Consider the following 21,707-nt stretch of genomic DNA (forward strand, 5'->3'; position numbering starts at 1 on the left):
TTTGTTTGCAATATCGAGGGTGCTCCATGAGTTTATGGCGTCTTCAGGATTGGAGCAGTTGAGGTTGGACAGGGCATTGGACAGGGCAGAGCTGAGGTCCTCACTGGGGCAGGATTTTCTGAATGAGATGCTGTTGGAGGCGGGAGGGTGTGATAAGGGTGTCTTGATGGAGAGGGAGGTTTTGATGAGGGTGTGATCTGACCACGGAACAGGGGTGCATGAAGGGGTGTTGGAGGAGTGGAGTAAGGAGTTAATGAATAGCAGGTCAAGGGTGTGACCTGCTTTGTGGGTGGGGGAGGAGATGAGTTGTTTGTAACCAATGGCATCAAGTGAGTTGAGGAAGACCTCGCATGAGGAGGAGAGGGGGGAGGCATCGACGTGGAGGTTAAAATCTCCTAGAATAATGGCTGGGATATCAATGTTGATGTTGTCGTTGATAAGTTTGATAAGGGGGGAAGGGTTTAGTTCTAGTAGGCCGGGGGGGGGGGGGAGCATAGACAAGGCAGACTTGTAACCCGGGGGGGTTCTATGTTGATAGGCTTGAGGTTTAAATGTTTCTTAACTGCTAGGAGGAGGCCTCCGCCTCATTTTTTGGGTCTGGGGGTGTTGAAGAGGTCATAAGTGTGGATAGGGAGCTGATTGAGAAGGGCAATGTCGGTGGCCTTGAGCCAGGTCTCTGTGATGGCACATATGTCTGGCTTGCAATCAGTTAGTAGGTCATCAAGGATGATGGTTTTTTGGATAGTGATTGTGTATTAAAGAGGATTATGGAGAGGGTTACGAGTCCAATGAATTGGGTAAGCGGGAGATGAGGATGGGGAGAAGGGACTTATGATGAGAGGGAGTGTGCTGGGGGTGGAGGAAGGGGCAGGGTGATCTGCGGAAGGGGTAGCGGATGCACGGGATTGGGAAGCTTGTGTAGCTAGTCATTGTAGGTTGGGTGGGGGAAGGTGGCCGAGGAAAGAGATAGGAAGTATGTAAGGGTTTAGCAGCAGAGGGGGTGTGGAGTGGCAGGGTGGGAGGGTGCTGAGGGTTTTAGGGAGGTGCAAGTATTGGAGCAGAGTATGAGGAAAGCGAAAAGGGAAAGGGCAGAGGTTGCAAATATTATGGAAAATTAAGCTGTAAAAATGGATGCTAGGTTCATATACAGGATAAGACTGAATAAAATACATACAGTAGTGCTGAGCAGGCAGCAGGAGGATATGCAGTCAGAGTGAATGGTGGAGGCGGTGTTGTATAAGCTTTAGTAGTCCAGTGTTCAGCAGGCGGTGTTGGCTTGGTAGAGACGGCAGAGTAGAGAGAGCAGGCAGGGGGAGCATAAAGGGGCGCACTAAGGGGCATATTGAACAGATCTGGTCCTAACTGATCCCTGTGGCACTCCACTTAACACGGCTCTCTCTTCAGAGTAGTTTCCATTTACCATTGCATGTTGTCTCCTATCAGTCAACCAGTTTGTAATCCAGGCCACCACCTTGGCGCTCATGCCCAAGCTTCTCATTTTATTCACAAGCCTCTGGTGCGGGACCATATGAAAAGCTTTCCTGAAATCCATGTAAATCATACGTAAATCACATTGAGCGTTCTTTTCTAGGGATTTATTAAATAGGTCCTTCAGCGGACCCGCCAGCACATCTCTGAGCTCCCTCGGTATCCACTTTCAGTTTGCCTAGCTCTTTCCATACATTTATTTCTTTAAATGGGGTTGTATCTACTACACTCTCATCCACGGTCTTGTTAATCAACAATGTTCCATCTTCAGGGTCATCTTCAGAGAACACCAAACTGAAGTCTTTAATATTTCTGCCATTTCTTCATCACTCTCCACACATTGCTCCCCATCACCTTTCAATTTCACTACACCACTTTAGGCCTCACCTCTCTCTCTGATATATCTGAAACATGTTTTGTCACTTCTCTTTACTTCTTTGGCAGTCCTTTCCTCCACTTGACCTTTTGCTGTCCTTTCTTTCTTCATCTTCCTCAGTTTCACCAGGTATTCTTCTCTGTGTTCCCTCTTTTTGGGATCCTTTGTGCTTCTTGAACATAAGAAAATGCCATACTGGATCAGACCAAGGGTCCATCAAGCCCAGCATCCTGTTTCCAACAGTGGCCAATCCAGGCCATAAGAACCTGGCAAGTACCCAAAAACTAAGTCTATTCCATGTTACCATTGCTAATGCAGTGGCTATTCTCTAAGGGGCGGATTTTCAGAGCCCTGCTCGCCTAAATCCGCCCAAAACCGGGCGGATTTAGGCGAGCAGGGCCTTGCGCGCCGGTGAGCCTATTTTACATAGGCCTACCGGAGTGCGCAGAGCCCCGGGACTCGCATAAGTCCCGGGGTTCTCCGAGGGGGCGTGTCGGGGGCGGGCCTGGTCGTCGCGGCGTTTCGGGGGCGTGTCGGCAGCGTTTTGGGGCGGGTACGAGGGCGTGGCTACGGCCTGGGGCGGTCCGGGGGCGTGGCCGCGCCCTCCGTACCCGCCCCCAGGTCGCGGCCCGGCGCGCAAGAGGCCCGCTGGCGCGCGGGGATTTACTTCTCCCTCCGGGAGGCGTAAATCCCCGGAGAAAGGTAAGGGGGGGGTGTAGACAGGGCCGGGCGGGTGGGTTAGATAGAGGAAGGGAGGGGAAGATGAGGGGAGGGCGTTAGAGGATTCCCTCCAAGGCCGCTCCGAAATCGGAGCGGCCTTGGAGGGAACGGGGGTAGGCAGTGCGGCTCGGCGCGCGCCGGCTATACAGAATTCATAGCCTTGTGCGCGCCGATCCAGGATTTTAGTGGATATGCGCGGCTCCGCGCGTATCTACTAAAATCCAGCGTACTTTTGCTTGCGCCTGATGCGCCAGCAAAAGTACGCCTATTCGCGTTTTTTGAAAATCTATCCCTAAGTGAACTTAATAGCAGGTAATGGACTTACCTGCTATTAACAGCAGGTAATGCTGTTCTTTTTGCCTTTTATTATTTTAGCCATCTCCTTTGACAACCAGATCAATTTTCTTTTTACTCTTACATTTGTTTACTTTTCTACCATATAGGTTTGTTGCCTTTGTAATAGCTCCTTTTAATTTGGCCCACTGTTGTTCTTTCTCACACATTTTCTCCCAGTCTTCCAGTTCAGGTACATATTTTTGAAAAGTTGAAAAGTTGCATTAAGGTGTTAAGAGAAGATAGACACAAGGAAAGCAGGAAAAAGAGACTGGAACCAATGCAATTACAGGAAAAAACTGAGTTTAGTGACTGCAACACGGTGATCTAGTAGCTGTATGGATCCTGGAGTAAACTGGATTCTCTGCAGGCTGTGATGCCTTTTATTGGCTCAATGTAAGAAATATATGAGGTTTTGAGACCACCCAGATCCCTTCTTCAAATGCAAATAATATATCTGATGGGCCTTCTGAAGATGACACCCACATGATCTCAAAAGCTCTGGTACAATAATTTTGGACAATTCTTCCATTGATCCATTAAAAGGTTTCAGAATTTGCCAAGAATCCTATGATAGGAATGCAATTTTCACTTTATTTTTGTTCTATAGAGCGATGTGGAGGAGGGTCAAGTAGAGTAATTTTATGAAAACACCATTAGGATGTGTTGGCAGATCCTGGATAAGCAACTGGCAGCAAAACACTGGTGGAAAGTTCGACACCCGGCACTGCCTCTGTTCCTGCCAGTTCTGCTCTGCACCCTTTGCTGGGGGAGTCTCTGTGGATGTGGAGGGTCTGGTTCAAGAGTTTCCACTGAGTTCTGACCCATCCTTTACAGCTTTGGGTTACTGATGCGTTCCAAACCTGACTCCCAGATACAAGAATTAGTTGAATGATGGTATCCAATCATTTTAATAGCATGAATGAGCTTGTTCTTTATAAGCAAAGATCCAGGATGCCTTTAGTGTCAGGCCAGATAATGCAGAGTGGAGGATGCACTGTACTTCCTGATTACTTAGGGCAAAAAAACTGAACTTGTGTTGGCGTACGGTGCCCGCGTGGGTGGTGGACGGTGTGTGTCCATTTTGAAAATCCTCCCCTGACCTAAACGCATCCACAGGGGTCGCCTTTATAACCCAGCTAACAGTCGGCTGGCCGGAGGATGAAAATTTCCAAACAGGCCAATTTACCTGGGCAAATGGCTTTAGAAACGATCCTCAGACTGAGCCGATCATCTGCATGCAGCAGGCATTTTATGTCAGGAGGCAGTAAGCCAACTGCCCACATTTTTCTGAATCCCCGGGATAGGTTTCACCCATGGGGGTTTGACTGAATAATCAAAGCAGAATCTTGCAGGTAGTTTTAATTTGATTACTGCCCCACAGAAAAGTATTTGCACAAAGTAACACCTGCTTTTCATACAGGTGCTTTTTTTTCAAGGCAAAAATACCCACATAAGTACCTCCCAGGAATGAATGCCTGCAAAGATAATGCACATAAAAATACCCAGGTATTGCGGGCATGTCTAGGTACCTTTACCTGTGCAGAGGTGGACAATAATCAAAACTGCATTTTATCCACAGAAATGGCTTTATTGCTCTCTTATATTTTGTCCATGGTCTGAGGATCTCGCCAGCAGTGCAGGAGAGTTCACTAATACGGGTGCTAAATAGGACAGGATTGAGATGACATCCTTACTCCTGCCTGATGCTGTCTCTATATTACAGGAATGATGGCAGGGGAACATCCAACTGATAGCTTGCTAACATCCTGGCCTTTGGCATGTCAATGGCACAGGCTGGATGACAGAGAGGGCACAATGTGTGAAATATCACTTCAGTTTGCTCATCTCCAAACCTCACCTTCTCAAGGAAGGTCTTTTTAGAGACCTCGCTGAATATGCATAAAGTACATTCAAGTGTCTGTCATTTATTTATATTCTTCTTTTTACTTCAAAGTGGATTACTTTCAGATATTGGGAGTATCTCCCTGTCCCCACAGGGCTCACAATCTTGGAGGGTGAAATGACTTAACCAAGATCACAAGGAGCACCAGCGGAATTTAAACCCTGGCTTCCCTGGTTTGTAACCTGCTTCTCTAACCACTAGGCTACTCCAAATATTCATTGCCTTTCATGTTGGGCTTTCAGAGTATGCACATATTTATTGTGGCTATCCTGAAAGCCCGACCAGCTGAAGGTCCCTGAGGACACATTTGAAATCCCCTTGAAACAAACATACAGATTGCCATCGATTTCCTTACCCAGGACTAGAGCCAGCCTTCCTGAGGCTGTGTGATCTGTTTGTTTCCCTCAGTTGTCTTACCTCTCTGCTAGCAAAAAACACATCCCCCAGCCTGTTATTCCAGCTCCAGAAACTTTAGTGCCACGATAACTTTACTTTCCAACTTCATATCCCAATTGTCCTGCAACCTGGAATTTACTCACATGTGGCAGCAACATCACCCTAGCTCATTCTGCCCTGATCTGCTCTCCAAAGCTTGTCACAAATGTGCGAAGTTAGTACAGTAAAAAGATCTCACCTGCACCTTGTTTGCTGAACTTTATATCTATGCTTCTTAGGGAGAGAAACAGGCAGGATGTGATTCAGATCCCTCTGCTCAGGGACACTCTTCTCCCCCTAGAGGGGGGCAGGCTGCTGCTTGTTCCTCACTGCCTCTCACAGACTTGGCTGCAGTTGCATGCTGGGAAATGTAGTCCTGCATGGGCGCTCCTTGCACCAGCTCTGCACTACAACTCCCAGCAGGCTCTATGGGCAGCTCCCACAGCTGCTTGCATTTCCAGGTCAGGGGAAGAAGCACGGGCTGTTTGTGTGAAAGAAGGCAGAGAGAGCAAGGGAAGGTAGGTGGTTGAGTTTTATGTGATTTTTTTTTTTAATTCTTGGGGGGGGGGGGAAGGGGAATAAACCAGGTTTAACCTGAGAATAATGTGCTGAGAAGTGATTGGACTGCTTTTGGGCTCACCGCAGCGCACATGATGGCATTTGCGCTGAGGCTCGCAGACTGCGCAGGGGGGAATGTGAAAGGGGCATGGGGTTGATCCCCATTTAGCCTTTAAGGGAGTGACTGCAGCAGGACTCTGGGAGAGAAAAGGTTAAACATCTCCCCTACTGTAAGCCTTCCTAAGAATGGATTTAAAAACCACAAGGGACAGGTCCAGAGGGAAGGAAGGGTCATATATAAATATATATATATATTTGGTTATTTTTACTTTGCATGCAGAAATATAAAAGGCAAACAAATGCAAATAGACCGGCAATAATTATCATTATTATTGTTATTATTATTAACAAACGTTCCCATTCTGTAGCACAGAGCGTTATCAGGTGTATCGGTCCTGGACAAAACTGGATTCTCTGCAGGATGTACTATTGGATCAAAAAAAAAAAAAAGTCACTCAAAGGTCTTATGCAAGAGCTTTCCAGATCACACAGGTGGGTCTGGGCGTTCTCCCGATTTAAGGGGCCTGTGCCATATGGAAAGCTGACCTACAGCATCCTCTTTGATAACATTTTATCGGACCCAGGTAAAAGAATTCTTAAAAGCTGCAAAGAACCTGGCATGGTGTGGTGTGTGCGCCAGCAGAGCCTGCTGACCAGTCCGTTCCCATCTCTCCACAGGGGGATCGCGGAGCATGGAAGCAGAGGTGGGCCTGGAGCTGGAGGTCGGGATGGAGGTGGGAGCCGAAATTGAATTGCAAGAAGGCGAGGCTCCAGAAGAGGCTCCCCTGATCCTGGTAAGGATGAACCTGCCCTTTAAGTGCTGGAGGAGGAAGGTGGTGGTGGATGGAGAGAGCCCTTTGAATCTCCTCGGGGATAGGCCGCTTCCAAAAGCCCCTTCCCCAAACTTACAGCAAATGCGGGGTTTCACAATGCATGTACTCGTAGCCGCATAAGGAGAGGGAGTTCCCGGAGGGAGGAGAAGCTCAGTAAGTTTGGAGGAGGAAAGCAATGCATGCAGATCAAATTCTGCAGGTGTAAATGTCTGTGGCTACTTTTGTCCCCCATGACGATTTCTGCCTGTACAGAATAGCCTAGGGTGAGCAACTCAGGTCCTCAAGCGCAACAAATAGGCCCGGTTTTCAGGATATCCGCAATGAATGTGCATGAGATGGATTTGCATACAATGGAGGCCGTGCACGTCAATATACCTCATGTATATTCATTGTAGATATTCTGAAAATGAGGGCTGTCTGAGGCTCTTGAGAACCGAAGTTGGCCAACCCTTGTGCAGCACTACAGAAATGTTAAGTAGGAGGAACAGGAATTTCTCTTTGAAAACTGGTGCAGGTAAAAAGTAGCCATGCTGCGGACACCTTGAAAATTTCTCCTGAGCTTTTTATCTGTCGAAGGGAGGAGATGGATTTAGAATTATCTTATAGGCAATAGGCCAGAATAAAACACACAAACGCGTGCAAACACATACACTATCAGTAATGATGATTGTCCTCCCAATGGGTAATAATTTTTCTCTCTAAAATGTTATACTTTTGAAAATAGAGAGAAGGAGTAGGCAGGGGAAATGCAGGGGCAGTAAACATGTACAATATTGCCTAAGAGAGAGAGGCAGGAAGGGGAAAAATTAAGGTAACACAGAGAGATGGTGACTAAGGAAGAGGTTAGCAATCTATGTGCCATGGCTTCAACCTCGGGTGTATGGCAAAATTATGGCCCCCTGCAGATAGAAGATGTGTGTGGGTCACAGTCACCGCTGCTGAGATGTTCACTGTGCAGTCCCCTTCGTCCAGCAGCTCTTCTCTGAAACTGGAGCTGTGTCAGGCTTGTAAAACTATGGGGGTCCTGTGCAGTTCAGAAGGAAGTGGAGTGGAGGAGTAGCCTAGTGATTAGAGCAGCAGGCTATGAACCAGGAGACCAGGGTTCAAGTCCCACTGTTGCTCCTTGTGACCTTGGGCAAGTTACTTTACCCTCCATTGCCTTGGGAACAAATTTAGGGAGTTATTTTCCAACTCGCATTATGGCATTTTCGCATGCTGTGCTATGCTAATTTTTAAAAGGGGAGGAGTCGGGGGCAGTATTTTGTAAAAGTGGGCTGGCTTTGCAAAGTGCGAAGCCATATCGCATGATATCGTACAATTTTAACGCTGAAAATAACTACACCTTTTTCATTGGCATTAAGCTGTGCAATATGCCCATAACACGAATTGCAATTTTTTTCACAAATTGTGTTTTGGGCATTTTTAGGCTGGCTGAGAGAGAGAGAGATTTAGGTATTAGTGTAGGGGTTAGGGGCCACTTTGACATGCAGAGTGAGACGTACGAATAGAACAGTACACTCTTGTGAAGATTCGATGTCCTTCAGAGTGAGGAAACTCAACCTAGCTTGTACAATGTTCTCTCAAGCTAGGGTATACCCCCTGCACCTTAAATTGTGAACCCCTTGTTACCGAACTTCATATCCTGTCCAAAAAAAAATAAAACAGTGGAGAGAGACGCCGGGAGAGCACCGATCTGGAGAGAGAGAGACGCCAGGAGACCACGAGGGGAGGGGTCGTCCTCCTCCAAAAGTAAGAAACAAAACAAATTAACAGAAGGAACGCGCCGACGTGCAGGGCCGCCCACGAACCCTCCCTGAGCTCCCTAGCCTCCAATCAAGGGGCAGGAGCTGCGTGGACGCAGCTCCTGCCCCTTGATTGGAGGCTAGGGAGCTCAGGATGGGAGGCCGGATGGGATGGGAGGATGGGAGGCCTAGGATGGGAGGCCGGACCATTCAGCCCTTTAAATTTGGGCTCCCTTCAGCGGCTCAGTCCTTTATTTATTTATTTAAGTTTTTTTATATACCAACATTCAAGACAATAGTCCCATCATGCTGGTTCACATGAAACAGGGGTGCAAAATAAGCTTAAACTTGAACGATTGTGCGGAAAAAGCAGTTACATGTAACAGGGGAAATTGAACTTGGAGAAAGAAGGAAAAAAGGAAAAGGAAAACCAGATAATTACATATAATTACATTGTAAGAGGTAGCTAATAGTGATATTGATTGTGATGTATGTTGATTGTTATGAGTTAAATAAAATTGGAGTTATGGAAAAGCCTGCGTGAACAGCCTGCGTGAACAGCGTGCTGACCCGACCTCCCCAGCATCCGACCCAACCGCCTCCTCCGAATCAGAGGCCTACCTCCTGCGACTTCCGTTCCAGTCCTGCTCTGGTCCCGAACCTGTACCATCCCGGACCCACCGGAGGGAGCGGATCCCCACCGGAAGTGACTGGGAGAGAGAGAGACGCCGGGACAGGAAAACAAAATAAAACAGGGGAGAGAGACGCCGGGAGAGCACCAATCCGGAGAGAGAGAGACGCCGGGAGACCACGAGGGGAGGGGTCGTCCTCCTCCAAAAGTAAGAAACAAAACAAATTAACAGAAGGAACGCGCCGACGTGCAGGGCTGCCAACGAACCCTCCCTGAGCTCCCTAGCCTCCAATCAAGGGGCAGGAGCTGCGTCCACGCAGACGCCTGGGAGGCCGGCCCATTCAGCCCTGTAAATTTGGGCTCCCTTCAGCGGTGCTGCGTGCCCAAAGGAGCGCGACCTAAGGGGCCTGCCCCTTAGTGTGCCCCTTTGTGAGCCCCAGAACTCAGGTCAGAGGCCCCCCCTCAGAAGGCAGTCTCTCCCTAGCACTGCCACTCGTGACCCTCTTCCAGCACTCATCCAGGATTCATCCAGCCTCTTCCAGCATTCATCCAGCCAGCATTCATCCAGCTTCTTCCAGCACTCATCCAGCATTCATCCAGCTTCTTCCAGCACTCATCCAGCCTCTTCCAGCATTCATCCAGCACTCAACCCGTCCTTTACTGCACAACTAGATCATAATGCTACCAGGATTCCCAATCCCCATTCTTCACCACAGTTTCCTCAACACAGGAAAAGCAACAATGCAATATCGACCACGCACCACTAAAACCCTCATTTCAATCATGATTTCACCTCTTACTCAATTCCTAGGTCTCGCACTATTCTCCCTGACACTATTCAATGCCCAATCCATCACTAAGAAATCTCTGATCCTCAATGACTATCTCCTAGATGCAAAACCGGACATATGCGCCAAAACGGAAACATGGCTTAAACCAACAGATATAGCACTAATAAATCAATTCCCCACGCAGCTCTACGACTTCTTTTCCGTCCCCTGACTAAATAAAAGGGGCGGGGGCATCCTTTTCGCAGCCAAAAAAGAGTTGAGAGTCTCCCAACTCCCAGCAAAATCTGATTCAAAACTAGAAGTTGGCCTCTTCAAAACAGACCAACTCCAAATCCTCTTAGTTTACGCTCCACCAGGACTTCTCGACGCAGATGCCTCCCCCATCATAGAAATAATTGCAAAACACATCAATCTGGACTCCCCTGCCTTGATCCTAGGAGATTTCAACCTCCATGTCGACAACACCACACTCACAACCAACTGTGAGGCCTTGCTCTCCACACTTACAGCCATGGGCTTCCAGCAGATCATCAATAAGCCCACCCATAAAGCTGGCCACACCCTGGACTCATTTTCATAAACTCAGGCATCATGCACTCATCCCCCCCTGTATGCACACCAGTCCCCTGGTCAGACCACTCAGTAATCTCTGCTACCTTCTCAATAACAGAAACCTATAACACACACCCCCTGCAATCTTCGTTTCTCTACAGAAGAGCTTGCTCCTGTTACGCTTGGGCTCCGGTCAGGAGGCGTGAACACCACCCAGCAGGGTGGCTCCAGGTGGAGAGAGACAGGAAGCTAGAAACAGTGTCTGGTTCCAGGCTGGGTCAAGGCAGGCAGCAATAAGCAGTGTCTAGTTCAGGCTGGGTCAGAGCAGGCGGCAAGGAGCAGAGTCTAAGTTCAGGCTGGGTCAGGGCAGGCGGCAATGAGCAGAGTCTAAGTTCAGGCTGGGTCAGGGCAGGCGGCAATGAGCAGAGTCTAAGTTCAGGCTGGGTCAGGGCACAGTAAGCAGGGCAAGGCAGGTCAGAAGGCCCGTAGGCCACACACCATAAGCGGGGCAAGGCAGGTCAGAAGGCCCGTAGGCTCCACACACACAGACAGAAGGCCCGTAGGCCACACACCATAAGCAGAGCAGGGCAGGTCAGAAGGCCCGTAGGCCACACACACACAGAAGGCCCGTAGGCCACACACCATAAGCAGAGCAAGCAGGTCAGAAGGCCCGTAGGCCAGGTGAGAACAACGAGGAAGGAGGCCCGAAGGCCGCGCAAGGCAAGGAAAGGCCCGAAGGCCGCGCAAGGAAAGGCCCGAAGGCCGCGCAAGGCTAGAGCAGGGAGCCCAGGTGAGCTCGATGCCGAAGCACCGAGGCAACTGTCAGGCAGGGTTATAAGGACACACCCAGAGCACAGAGTGGACAGATAAGATGGACTGGGCCTGTCCGGAAAGCCAGCACTAGAGGGACCCCTGGTGGTGAGGCGGTTGCACTGCAGCCAAAACTGTAACAGTACCCCCTCCTCAAGGCCTCCCCCTCCTCCTGGGTCCCATCTTAGCAGGGGGTACTCAAAGATGAGATCTGGCCCCTCCGAGGGCAACAACAGCTGGAGCCATTCAACAGGCTCAGATGGCTGAGTTAGAAAGTCTGTTAGTGGTACCGGTTTGAGCCCCTCCGGGGGTGGCAGCAGGACCGGTTTAGCAGGCTCTTCTCGGGGTAGTGCAGCAGGTTCGGGCCCCTCTCGGGATGAAACAGCAGGCTGGAACACCTCTCCGGGCGTTGTAGCAGGATCGGACCCCTCTCGGGGCGATGCAGCAGGCTTGGCCCCCTCTTGGGGCGATGCAGCAGGCTTGGCCCCCTCCTGGGGCGATGCAGCAGGCTTGGCCCCCTCCTGGGGCGATGCAGCAGGCTTGGCCCCCTCCTGGGGCGATGCAGCAGGCTTGGCCCCCTCCTGGGGCGAGGCAGCAGGCTTGGCCCCCTCTTGGGGCGAGGCAGCAGGCTTGGCCCCCTCTTGGGGCGAGGCAGCAGGCTTGGTCCCCTCTTGGGGCGATGCAGCAGGCTTGGCCCCCTCTTGGGGCGAGGCAGCAGGCTTGGCCCCCTCTTGGGGCGATGTAGCAGGCTTGGCCCCCTCCTGGGGCGATGTAGCAGGCTTGGCCCCCTCCTGGGGTGATGCAGCAGGCTTGGCCCCCCCCTGGGGTGATGAAACAGGCTCGGCCCCCCCCTGGGGTGATGAAACAGGCTCAGATGGCAGAGCAGCAAGGTTTGAAGCAGTGCACATAGAAGACTCAAGTAGCACTGCTGTGGGCTTGATACCTCGAGCCACACTCTGAGGCTCCTTATTTTGTTTCTGGAGGAGCAGTTTAGAGAAGGCACAGGCAGTTCTAGGACGTCTAGGGAATGTGCTCGTTAGTGTCTCAACAGCAGCTGTGGGCAGCAGAGCCCTGCTAGAGTTAATCAACTCTCTCCGTTTGAGAGAAACCTGTTCCTGAGGCTCTAGCACTGGTGTCACAGAAGCCTTCTTGGCCAGGTAAGTCCTGGGTTTTTCTATCCACAAACTGCCAGCAAAAATGTCTGTTTTAGTTGAGCCAGAAACAGAATACTGGTTTGGAGAGCTGATAGCTTTTTTTAATGGCACAGCTGGTCCTAGAGCAGAACACCGGGGGCAGGGTTTGCCTGGTGGTAACAAACACGGAAGACAGGAGCATTTCCACCACCCTGGTTTAGGAGCCAGACAGTTCAAACATTCCTGATAGACAGAGACATTTTTCTTGTTGCAATTATTGCATGACCAGTGTTCCTGACCAACAAGTTCACAGGCTAGACAGTTCTGATAGCTTGGATAATTCAAAGTCTGACAGGAATTGCAGGTATAAAACTTTAAAGAAGGAGGCATCTTGAATTAGTGAAAAAGTTGACTCACCGGCAGGACACAGACCATCTCTTCCCCTGGAAATTTGATGGCTTCGGCATACTGTTATGCTTGGGCTCCGGTCAGGAGGCGTGAACACCACCCAGCAGGGTGGCTCCAGGTGGAGAGAGACAGGAAGCTAGAAACAGTGTCTGGTTCCAGGCTGGGTCAAGGCAGGCAGCAATAAGCAGTGTCTAGTTCAGGCTGGGTCAGAGCAGGCGGCAAGGAGCAGAGTCTAAGTTCAGGCTGGGTCAGGGCAGGCGGCAATGAGCAGAGTCTAAGTTCAGGCAGGGTCAGGGCAGGCGGCAATGAGCAGAGTCTAAGTTCAGGCTGGGTCAGGGCAGGCGGCAATGAGCAGAGTCTAAGTTCAGGCTGGGTCAGGGCAGGCGGCAATGAGCAGAGTCTAAGTTCAGGCTGGGTCAGGGCACAGTAAGCAGGGCAAGGCAGGTCAGAAGGCCCGTAGGCCACACACACACAGAAGGCCCGTAGGCCACACACCATAAGCGGGGCAAGGCAGGTCAGAAGGCCCGTAGGCTCCACACACACAGACAGAAGGCCCGTAGGCCACACACCATAAGCAGAGCAGGGCAGGTCAGAAGGCCCGTAGGCCACACACACACAGAAGGCCCGTAGGCCACACACCATAAGCAGAGCAAGCAGGTCAGAAGGCCCGTAGGCCAGGTGAGAACAACGAGGAAGGAGGCCCGAAGGCCGCGCAAGGCAAGGAAAGGCCCGAAGGCCGCGCAGGGCAAGGCAAGGAAAGGCCCGAAGGCCGCGCAAGGCTAGAGCAGGGAGCCCAGGTGAGCTCGATGCCGAAGCACCGAGGCAACTGTCAGGCAGGGTTATAAGGACACACCCAAAGCACAGAGTGGACAGATAAGATGGACTGGGCCTGTCCGGAAAGCCAGCACTAGAGGGACCCCTGGTGGTGAGGCGGTTGCACTGCAGCCAAAACTGTAACAGCTCCACCGATGACCTCAGCAACCACTTGGCTAATGAACTTCCACACATAAACCTCTCAGATCCCAACTCAGCCCTATCATCATGGAGCAATATTACAGAGAAAATATCAAATAAATTATGCCCTCTGTCAACAAAAAAACTCAACCCTAAAGCCCCAAAGAGACAACCATGGTTCACCAATGACCTTCGAAAACTCAAACAAAACCTCAGACAGAAAGAAAACAAATGGCGCAAAACTCCTTGCCCCAGCACACTATCTGCGTACAAATCCACCCTCCACCACTACAGGAACTCTACTTTAAGGTCAAAAAGGGATTTCTACGCCCACAAGATTCATGACCTCGTCTAAGACGCAAAAGCCCTTTTCTCCTACGTATCCGAACTTACACTACCCAACACACCCTGTATCTCTTTCGACCAAGCACAATCCAAAGCCGATGAACTGGCTCTGTTCTTCCAAAGCAAAATCTCCAATCTCTTAACTCTCTTGCGCCCTAGCCCCACCTCTCCTATTAGCTCCTATCACCTCCTAAATAAAAGAATCTTTCTGGAATCGTTCGAACCTACCACCGCCCTAGAGATTCAATCTCTACTAAAGAAGATGAAACCTTCCTCCCATCCCCTCGATCAAATCCCATCAAAACTTCTCCTGCAAATACCTGAAACCGTCTCCATACCACTGGCGGATATCATAAACTGTTCTTTAACACAGGGAATTTTCCCAGACGCCCTAAAACTTGCCTCTCTTAAACCTCTCCTAAAGAAACTGGATTTGGATCCTAACAATCCAAACAGCTTCTGCCCTATTTCCAACCTTCCATTTGTAGCCGATTATGGAAAAACTAGTCAATTCACAACTCTCTGATTACCTCGAAGATCACAATATATTGCACCCCACCCAATACGGGTTCCGCAAGGCATTAAGTACTGAATCCCTACTCCTTCGCTAACAGACCACCTCATCATGGGCTTGGACAAAGGACAATCTTTTTTTACTAATTCTCCTTGACCTGTCGGCGGCTTTCGACACCGTTAATCACTCCATCCTCCTCAACCGTTTATCGGACATTGGAATAACAGGCACTGCCTTCACATGGTTCAAAACATTCCTCTTTAACAGAGGTTACAAAGTCAAAATCAATAATAAAGAATCCCCTCGCATCAATTCCTCACTAGGAGATCCTAAAGGTTCCTCCCTGTCCCCAACTCTCGTCAACATTTACCTCCTTCATCTATGCCAGCTGTTAACTAACCTTCAATTAAAACATTTCCTATACCCCGACGACGTGCAAATCTTGATCCCCATCAAAGAATCTATCACTGAAACACTTAAACACTGGGAAAACTGCCTCTGAGAGAACAACCTACTTCTCGCAAACTTAAACCTGATACTAAACTCAGCTAAGACTAAACTCCTTCTCATCTCCCCGGAAAACAGTAATACCCCACATAGTGCACCAGCTAACACCATTGTTACCCAAGCAAGAGACCTAGGAGTAGTAATAGACAACCGCCTGAATTTAAAAACATTCATTAACAACACAACCAAGAACTGCTTCTATAAGCTGCAGGTTCTAAAAAGAATTAAACCACTCCTTCACTTTCAAGATTTCAGAACAGTCCTCCAAGCCGTAATATTCTCCAAGATAGATTATTGCAACTCTATCTTGCTAGGTCTCCCTTCCTCATCCATCAAACCTCTTCAGATGCTCCAGAATGCGGCAGCCAGAATCCTGACATACTCCAGAAGAAGAGACCACATCTCCCCTATTCTCAGAAATTTACAATGGCTACCAATACATTTCAGAATTCTACACAAGTCCATCACCATCATCCATAAAACCATCCACTCCCAAGCCCCTCTTTACCTCCAAATCCCCCTCAGACTTCACACTTCATCCAGACCCATCAGAGAAGCCTACAGAGGTTCCCTGCTTGTTCCCCCATCTAAATCCACTCACCATCTAGCATTCAGAGATCTGGCCTTTTCTACAGTGGGACCATAACTATGGAATACCTTACCCCCTGATCTCAGACTGGAACCATGTTTAATAACTTTTAGAAAGAGGCTTAAGACTTGGTTATTTAAATAAGCTTTTCCCGAGTCTAACTGATTCACCACAACAACTATTAAGAAAACTATTAAGAGACCTTTCAGCACAATGTAAATAATTTTTACTGTAAAATTACTGTAAAGTTACTCCTACTCTAGTTTCCTTCCTCCCCCAGTTCTAGCAACCCTGTTTTATTGTAACTTTTGTTCCTTTCCATTTGTTAAATGCTTAAGGTTATTACACCGCCTGTTACCTGTAAACCGGCGTGATATGATTGTATCATGAATGCCAGTATAGAAAAGCTCTAAATAAATAAATAAAAGATTTGCCTGTCATGCATCCTGGGAAACAAAACAGGAATGGATCTCAAGAGGTCATTTAGAATCAAAAAGAAATAAGGCCAAAAGGAATATCCCCAGATTATCTCATCCATCCCCTGCCTGCAGACAGAATCCACAATAATGAAACAATCTCAGAAATATTTGTCCAGCCTGCAGTATTTGAAGATCTTTAGCATATTTTCCCACCCCTCCTCCTTTGAAGGGGGACAAACAGGCCACAACATTTTCAGAAAATTCTAACATAGAGTTGTGTTTTATCTTGCCTCTCCCACTCTAGGAAAACAAGAAGAACTGCCCATCCTGGGAAGCACTGGTCAACTCAGATGATTCCAGCGCCGATGAGGGAGAGCCTCCACCTATCCTCCAATTCCCTGGAAGACGGAGAGACGAGCAGAAAAATCTGAGTAAGGAAGAGACACTAAGTCCCTACTTGGGCCTCATGACGTCCAAGCACAAGAAAAACAAGGACCAGCACGTGGCTAACTTTGCAATCTCCAAGGGCCTGTGCAAGAGGCTGCACAAGTATGGTGTGGTCTTGGGTGAGCAGGAGGAGCTGTGGACCAGCACTTACCATGCATGGCTGGCAAGGCAAGCCAAGAAGGAGTGCAGCCCGGTGAAGCATGTGTGCCAGCGGTGCGGGAGGCAGTTCAGACGCATGTACAACCTAGAGAAACACCTGTGCTTAAAGATGGCCGTCAACTTCCCAGGCCTGAGGGGAAAGCAAGGGGACATACAGAGCAGGACTGGGGCACTGCCCTTGCCTAGATACCTTGGTGGGAAGGGCTATGAGCATTATCAGGGTGGCAGGAAGGGCTTTGAAGGAACGCGCTTCACAGCAGGAAGTTTGTCTCCATCAGGAAAGGATGAGGAGAAAGACAATGAGGAGGATGAAGATGATGAGGATGCGGTCTTCTTGGAGGACAGTGAGAAACTCCATGTTTCGGACAAAATTGACATAAATACTCTTGAGAAAATGTGTTTCCAAGCCCAAAACGAGCTTCAACTGATACAGATGAAGTTCAGGGATGGGGAGAAGCAGAAAAGCATGGGGAGCCTACTAGGCCTGAATAAACACTTCCACCCACCAGGTGAAATCAATTCAAAGTTCAAAAATCTTCAAGGAAAGGTGGTAATCACTGATGGTAACTTCTTTGGGGCACAGGAGGGCTATGCAAAGGCTGGACAGCTTCCTTTGTCCAGTCAAGCAAATAGTTTCCCAGAAATCACAACACCTCACTACATCTACAGTGTCAGTGGCCAGGTCAACGGCCAAATGAAGCCTTGGACAAGCACACCTTTTGTATGCGAGCAATGTGGGAGGCGGTTCCGGCGTTGCTGTAACTTGGAAAGGCATGTCTGCTGGAACCTGGATCCAAAGTTCTCTGAACTGAAAGGTGTCCAGCTGGGACCGCAGAAAAGTACCACTAGACAGCAGTCTGCTCTGATAGCCTGTTCAGACACAGGGGAAATACCTCAGGCAGGGGAAGTGACAGATAAAGGTTCTCTCCAACAATCAAACCTCCAGGCCAAACCCATGCCACCACTGATGAAGCAGCAAGTCATCTGCAATGCAGGAAAGAAAAGCATCATTCCCAATGAACCAATTGTATGCAGGGAGTGTGGGAGACAGTTCTACCGCAGATGTGACTTTGGTACACATCTCAGATGGCATGCGAAAGAAGCAGAGTTTCTGCGCCTCAAAGGACAGATCAGGCGGCTGCAGATGAGTGTTGATGCCCAACTGGAAGCTTCCAAGCAAGTCAGCAAATCACAACCCAACTGGTCAAGCCAATCTTCTGCCATAAAGAACACAACAGGCACCAGTGCTGCCAATTTCTATAAAGTCACCAATGATCCTGTTGACCCTGCAGCAGGCAAGCCATACAAGTGTGACGAATGTGGTAGGAAGTTCCTACACAAGTGCAACCTGGTCAGGCATATCAGTTGGCACATGGATGCCAATTTCTTCTCTTCCAAGCAAGATGGAGAAGGGCCCTCCAGTGCTAGTGACTTGCCTGCAAATCTGATGAGTCCACCTGTCTCAGAAGAGGTGAACTCTGGACATCTGAGCTCTAGGGTTCCCCAATCAACCTCCTTTGAAGCCAGACCTGAGCAACTGTTAACTGATGAAGAATCTGACATCCAACTGGTGGTGAAAACAGAAGAAGATGATACTGACCAGGATCCATTTGAGGAGGGTCCGTACCTTCTGGGTGATGAGCAAGAGCTGAACGAGAGGTACATGGTGATGGAGGTTCCAGGGGACAATAACATGGGTACAAAAACAGTGATGGTGAAGTTGAAGGACAACCAGAGTCTGGAAGACCTGCAAGCTCTTGACATTGATCTCAGCAATGACTGGTCCTCTGAAGAGGTCCCTAGCCAGGGGAGGATGCAGCCAGAGCAAGACTGTAAAGTGAGAATACCTTCTGCTCGCGATCAGGCAATGTACGCCTTTCTGGGGAGTCTGGCTTCCAAAGTATCCTCAAGGTTGAAGGCCATGAGAAGATTCAAGTGCTGGGACTGTGGGGTTCAGTATCACTGGCTGTCCGAGCTGAGAAGGCACCTTGAAGCACAAAAGAGGAAGAGCCGTAGGGCACACCATTGTGAGTGCGGGAAGGCCTTCTGGGGCCAGCTGCACTTCCTGCGGCACCAGCTGCAGCACCTGGAAGACACAACCTTCATTTGTGCCACCTGTGGCCAGTCCTTGACCAGGTACAAGCAACTGTTGAGCCACAGTCGCATCCACCCCAACGTCTCCCACTTCCAGTGCTCCTGCGGGGCGCAGTTTAGCCGACTGCCCCGCTACCTCTTGCACACCCTCAGGAGCACCAGCAGGGGCAGGTAAAGAGCTGAATTCTTTTTCCCTTTGCCTCACCAAATGCAGATTAGAGCTAAAATAACAGAAGGGCCAAGTGTGTGCATCTGTATAAAGAACCCTCATCTCTTCTACAAAATCCCGGCTATTTCTTGACACATTACAAGAGCACTCAGCCCTCCTACACAGTCCTTGCTGTTTGATGGCTGGTGTTACAAGAACACTCAGCCCTTCTACAGTCCATATTAATGCTGCCCATTTCTTTAAGGTCACTGTTGATCCTGTTGACCCTTCAGCAGGCAAGCCATACAAGTGCAATGAATGTGGTAGTCTTGGCAGGTGTGGTGGGAACACTCGGCCCTTCTACACAGTCCCTGCTGTTTCATGGCAGGTGTGGTGGGAACACTCGGCCCTTCTACACAGTCCCTGCTATTTCATGGCAGGTGTGGTGAGGACACTCGGCCCTTCTACATAGTCCCCGCTGTTTCTTGACAAACTGAGTGTATTTCTAGGGGTAAAATAATAGAAATGTTGTGCTAGAAGTGTTTTAAAAGGATGCATTCTTATCCCCAGTACAGAGGTCTCATGCATCTCATTGCTGGTGACATGATCCTGAGCCTTGAAATTATTTGTCACATTTTCAACCTGAAACTTAGAGGAGGAAAAAAAAATCATTTGAAAGGTTAGAATTTAATTAAAAGCAGGCAGAAAATATATATTTTGTTTCTTTCAATCGTGCATTGTACAAAAGAAATTTGTGCTGCCTTTTTTTCCTTTTGCTTTAAAGCTGGGAAGGCTCTTTGCTTTTCTTTGGTTCAGCCTCATGGGACTGGGAATTCTTGCTTGATAGAATACTTGTATAAGCCGTGATATCAGCAAAACCTAAATCCTTCTATTTTTCTATGTTTGCTGTGACTGAGAAAGTCCAAATAAAACGGATCACAAGTGACTGAAGAAAGAATGTTTCCGTTTAAAATCATTCAGTGCTCATCAGCCTCTGTGTCTGAAAGACTTTATTTCTGTAACATCAATTCCTTCTGATCATTGCCTCCTGCCATGCACTCTCTTTTCAGCAGTTCCCATATCCATTTATTGTCCATTCTTTTCCCCTGCCTGTCTCTCTCCCCTCAGCAGTTATTGCCCCTCCTTTTTCCTTCCATGCCCTCCTCTCTCTCCTCTACAGTTCCTGTCTGTGTTTATTGCACCCTCCCTCCCTTTGTTTTTTGGTTGCCCAGCTTCACTCCCGTCACTTTCTGTAATTGTCTGGGCCGCACTTGACATTTTGATGCCCACAGGCAGGACCAAAAATGGGAAGGTTCATCGTGGAGATTTGAAAGTGAGGAAAAGTGTATTAGAACAGTGTGGCACCAGTGTTCGGCCCTAAAGTAATTGGGAAAAGGCTTCTTTTTGGCCTGGGTGTTTACCTATGTTGGCTATGCCTAAATTTAGGCCCAGCATTTAGGCCCAGCATCCATTATTACCACCTCCCTCCTCCTCCAGTGTATCTGTTTATTGCCCCTCACCTCGCTCCCCTCAGGTTCTCTGGATGTTGATTGCCCTTGCTGCTCCCCTGAACTCTGCTCCCTAAATAAAATGCCAGGCACCTTAGGGCCATAGCAGAGCATACTAGCACATGGCCCTGCTATTCTGCTGTAGAAGCTAAGAGGGCAAGAGACCATGCCAGCTGTTAGATCCAATTGGCTGGGTGTGGCTGAGGCAGAGCCGCTGGTCGATAAGAAATCACACTTGGCCGTGCTTTGTTCTGAGAATCTGAAACCCATGTTTGGGAGAAGCCGTGTGCCAAAAGCTCATTTTCCGAAGGTTGTTAACTGCCTGAGCTGTGGTAGTGGACACAGTAGAAGGAGGTGTAAATGATAAAAAGGAAGACTGGTCAAATTACAGCAGCCTTTTCAAATGGGCAATGGGTTCTAGTTGTATTTTTACTTCCTTTGCACTTGTATGAAAGCCAGACACAATCCCCTGGAAAAAAACAACAACCCAGTTTTATTCTGGATGCCAATTTACACAATGATAAAATTGTCCAGATATTCTACTTTAGAGCAATAAATGGTAACCAGCATAATACCCCTTTTCCAGCCCCTCACTCAGTCTTTACAAAGGCAACTTGCACTGAAAGAAAACTTACAAGACTTTAAAAAGCCCAAGTCTTCAAGGAGACACAGCTAAAAGTCATTTTGGGCCAGATGGTGCTAAAGCGATGTTCCCTGTTCTGTGTCTATGGGAACACCATGTTGTACAGCTGGCCCTTGGTGTCTTAAAAGCAGCTCAAATTTACCAACTTCAGGCAGATTGAATAAGCAGGCAGGAAAAGGCGCCGGTTAGCTTATGTATCACATCGGCACTGAAAGTTAATAGACTTTACAAAAAAAAAAAAGCCACCCCCTACTGTACAAACCAGCTGTTGGATTCCATTTCAAAGATTTAATAGAATAAAAATATATGGCTATGAGTTCAGACAGGGAAGTTACTGGCGTGGGTGCTCCTTTGGAAGACGAGGTTTTAAGGCACCACGGTTTCAAGCATATAGAACAAGAAAAAGCATTTGGTTTCAAATGCAAATACATTCAGGTGAATTTTCAAAAGGATTTACACTTGTAAATGTAACTACTATTGTAGCAATTTTCAAAAGCTGACGCGAGTAAAGTGCATTTACTCGCATAAAACCTAGTTTTATGTGTGTAAATGCTTTTTAAACTCAGGCCCTTTGTGAGCAAGGTTTGTACCTCTGATGGCTGTT

The 21,707-nt window shown here is 48.6% G+C and overlaps 1 protein-coding gene across 4 annotated transcripts in view; it reads left to right on the forward strand.

Annotated features, from left to right (window-relative positions):
- The window catches only part of LOC115075582 (zinc finger protein 420-like), a 32,854-nt gene extending 11,494 nt beyond the window's left edge, over positions 1 to 21,360 (forward strand). The window contains exons 1-3 of one of the 4 annotated variants that reach the window (XM_029576086.1): positions 5,690 to 5,776; positions 6,555 to 6,670; positions 16,409 to 21,360. In XM_029576086.1, the coding sequence (XP_029431946.1) occupies positions 6,569 to 6,670; positions 16,409 to 18,979 (2,673 nt within the window). In that variant the 5' untranslated portion in view covers positions 5,690 to 5,776; positions 6,555 to 6,568 and the 3' untranslated portion in view covers positions 18,980 to 21,360. Of the gene's footprint in view, positions 1 to 5,689; positions 5,777 to 6,554; positions 6,671 to 8,827; positions 9,291 to 12,339; positions 12,393 to 16,408 lie in introns of those variants that run through there. The other 3 variants (XM_029576087.1, XM_029576089.1, XM_029576088.1) reach the window with 3 other exon arrangements.
- The last annotated feature ends 347 nt before the right edge of the window (positions 21,361 to 21,707 follow it).

This window comes from Rhinatrema bivittatum, chromosome 14 (assembly GCF_901001135.1).
Source record: "Rhinatrema bivittatum chromosome 14, aRhiBiv1.1, whole genome shotgun sequence".
NCBI classification, from domain to species: Eukaryota; Metazoa; Chordata; class Amphibia; order Gymnophiona; family Rhinatrematidae; genus Rhinatrema; species Rhinatrema bivittatum.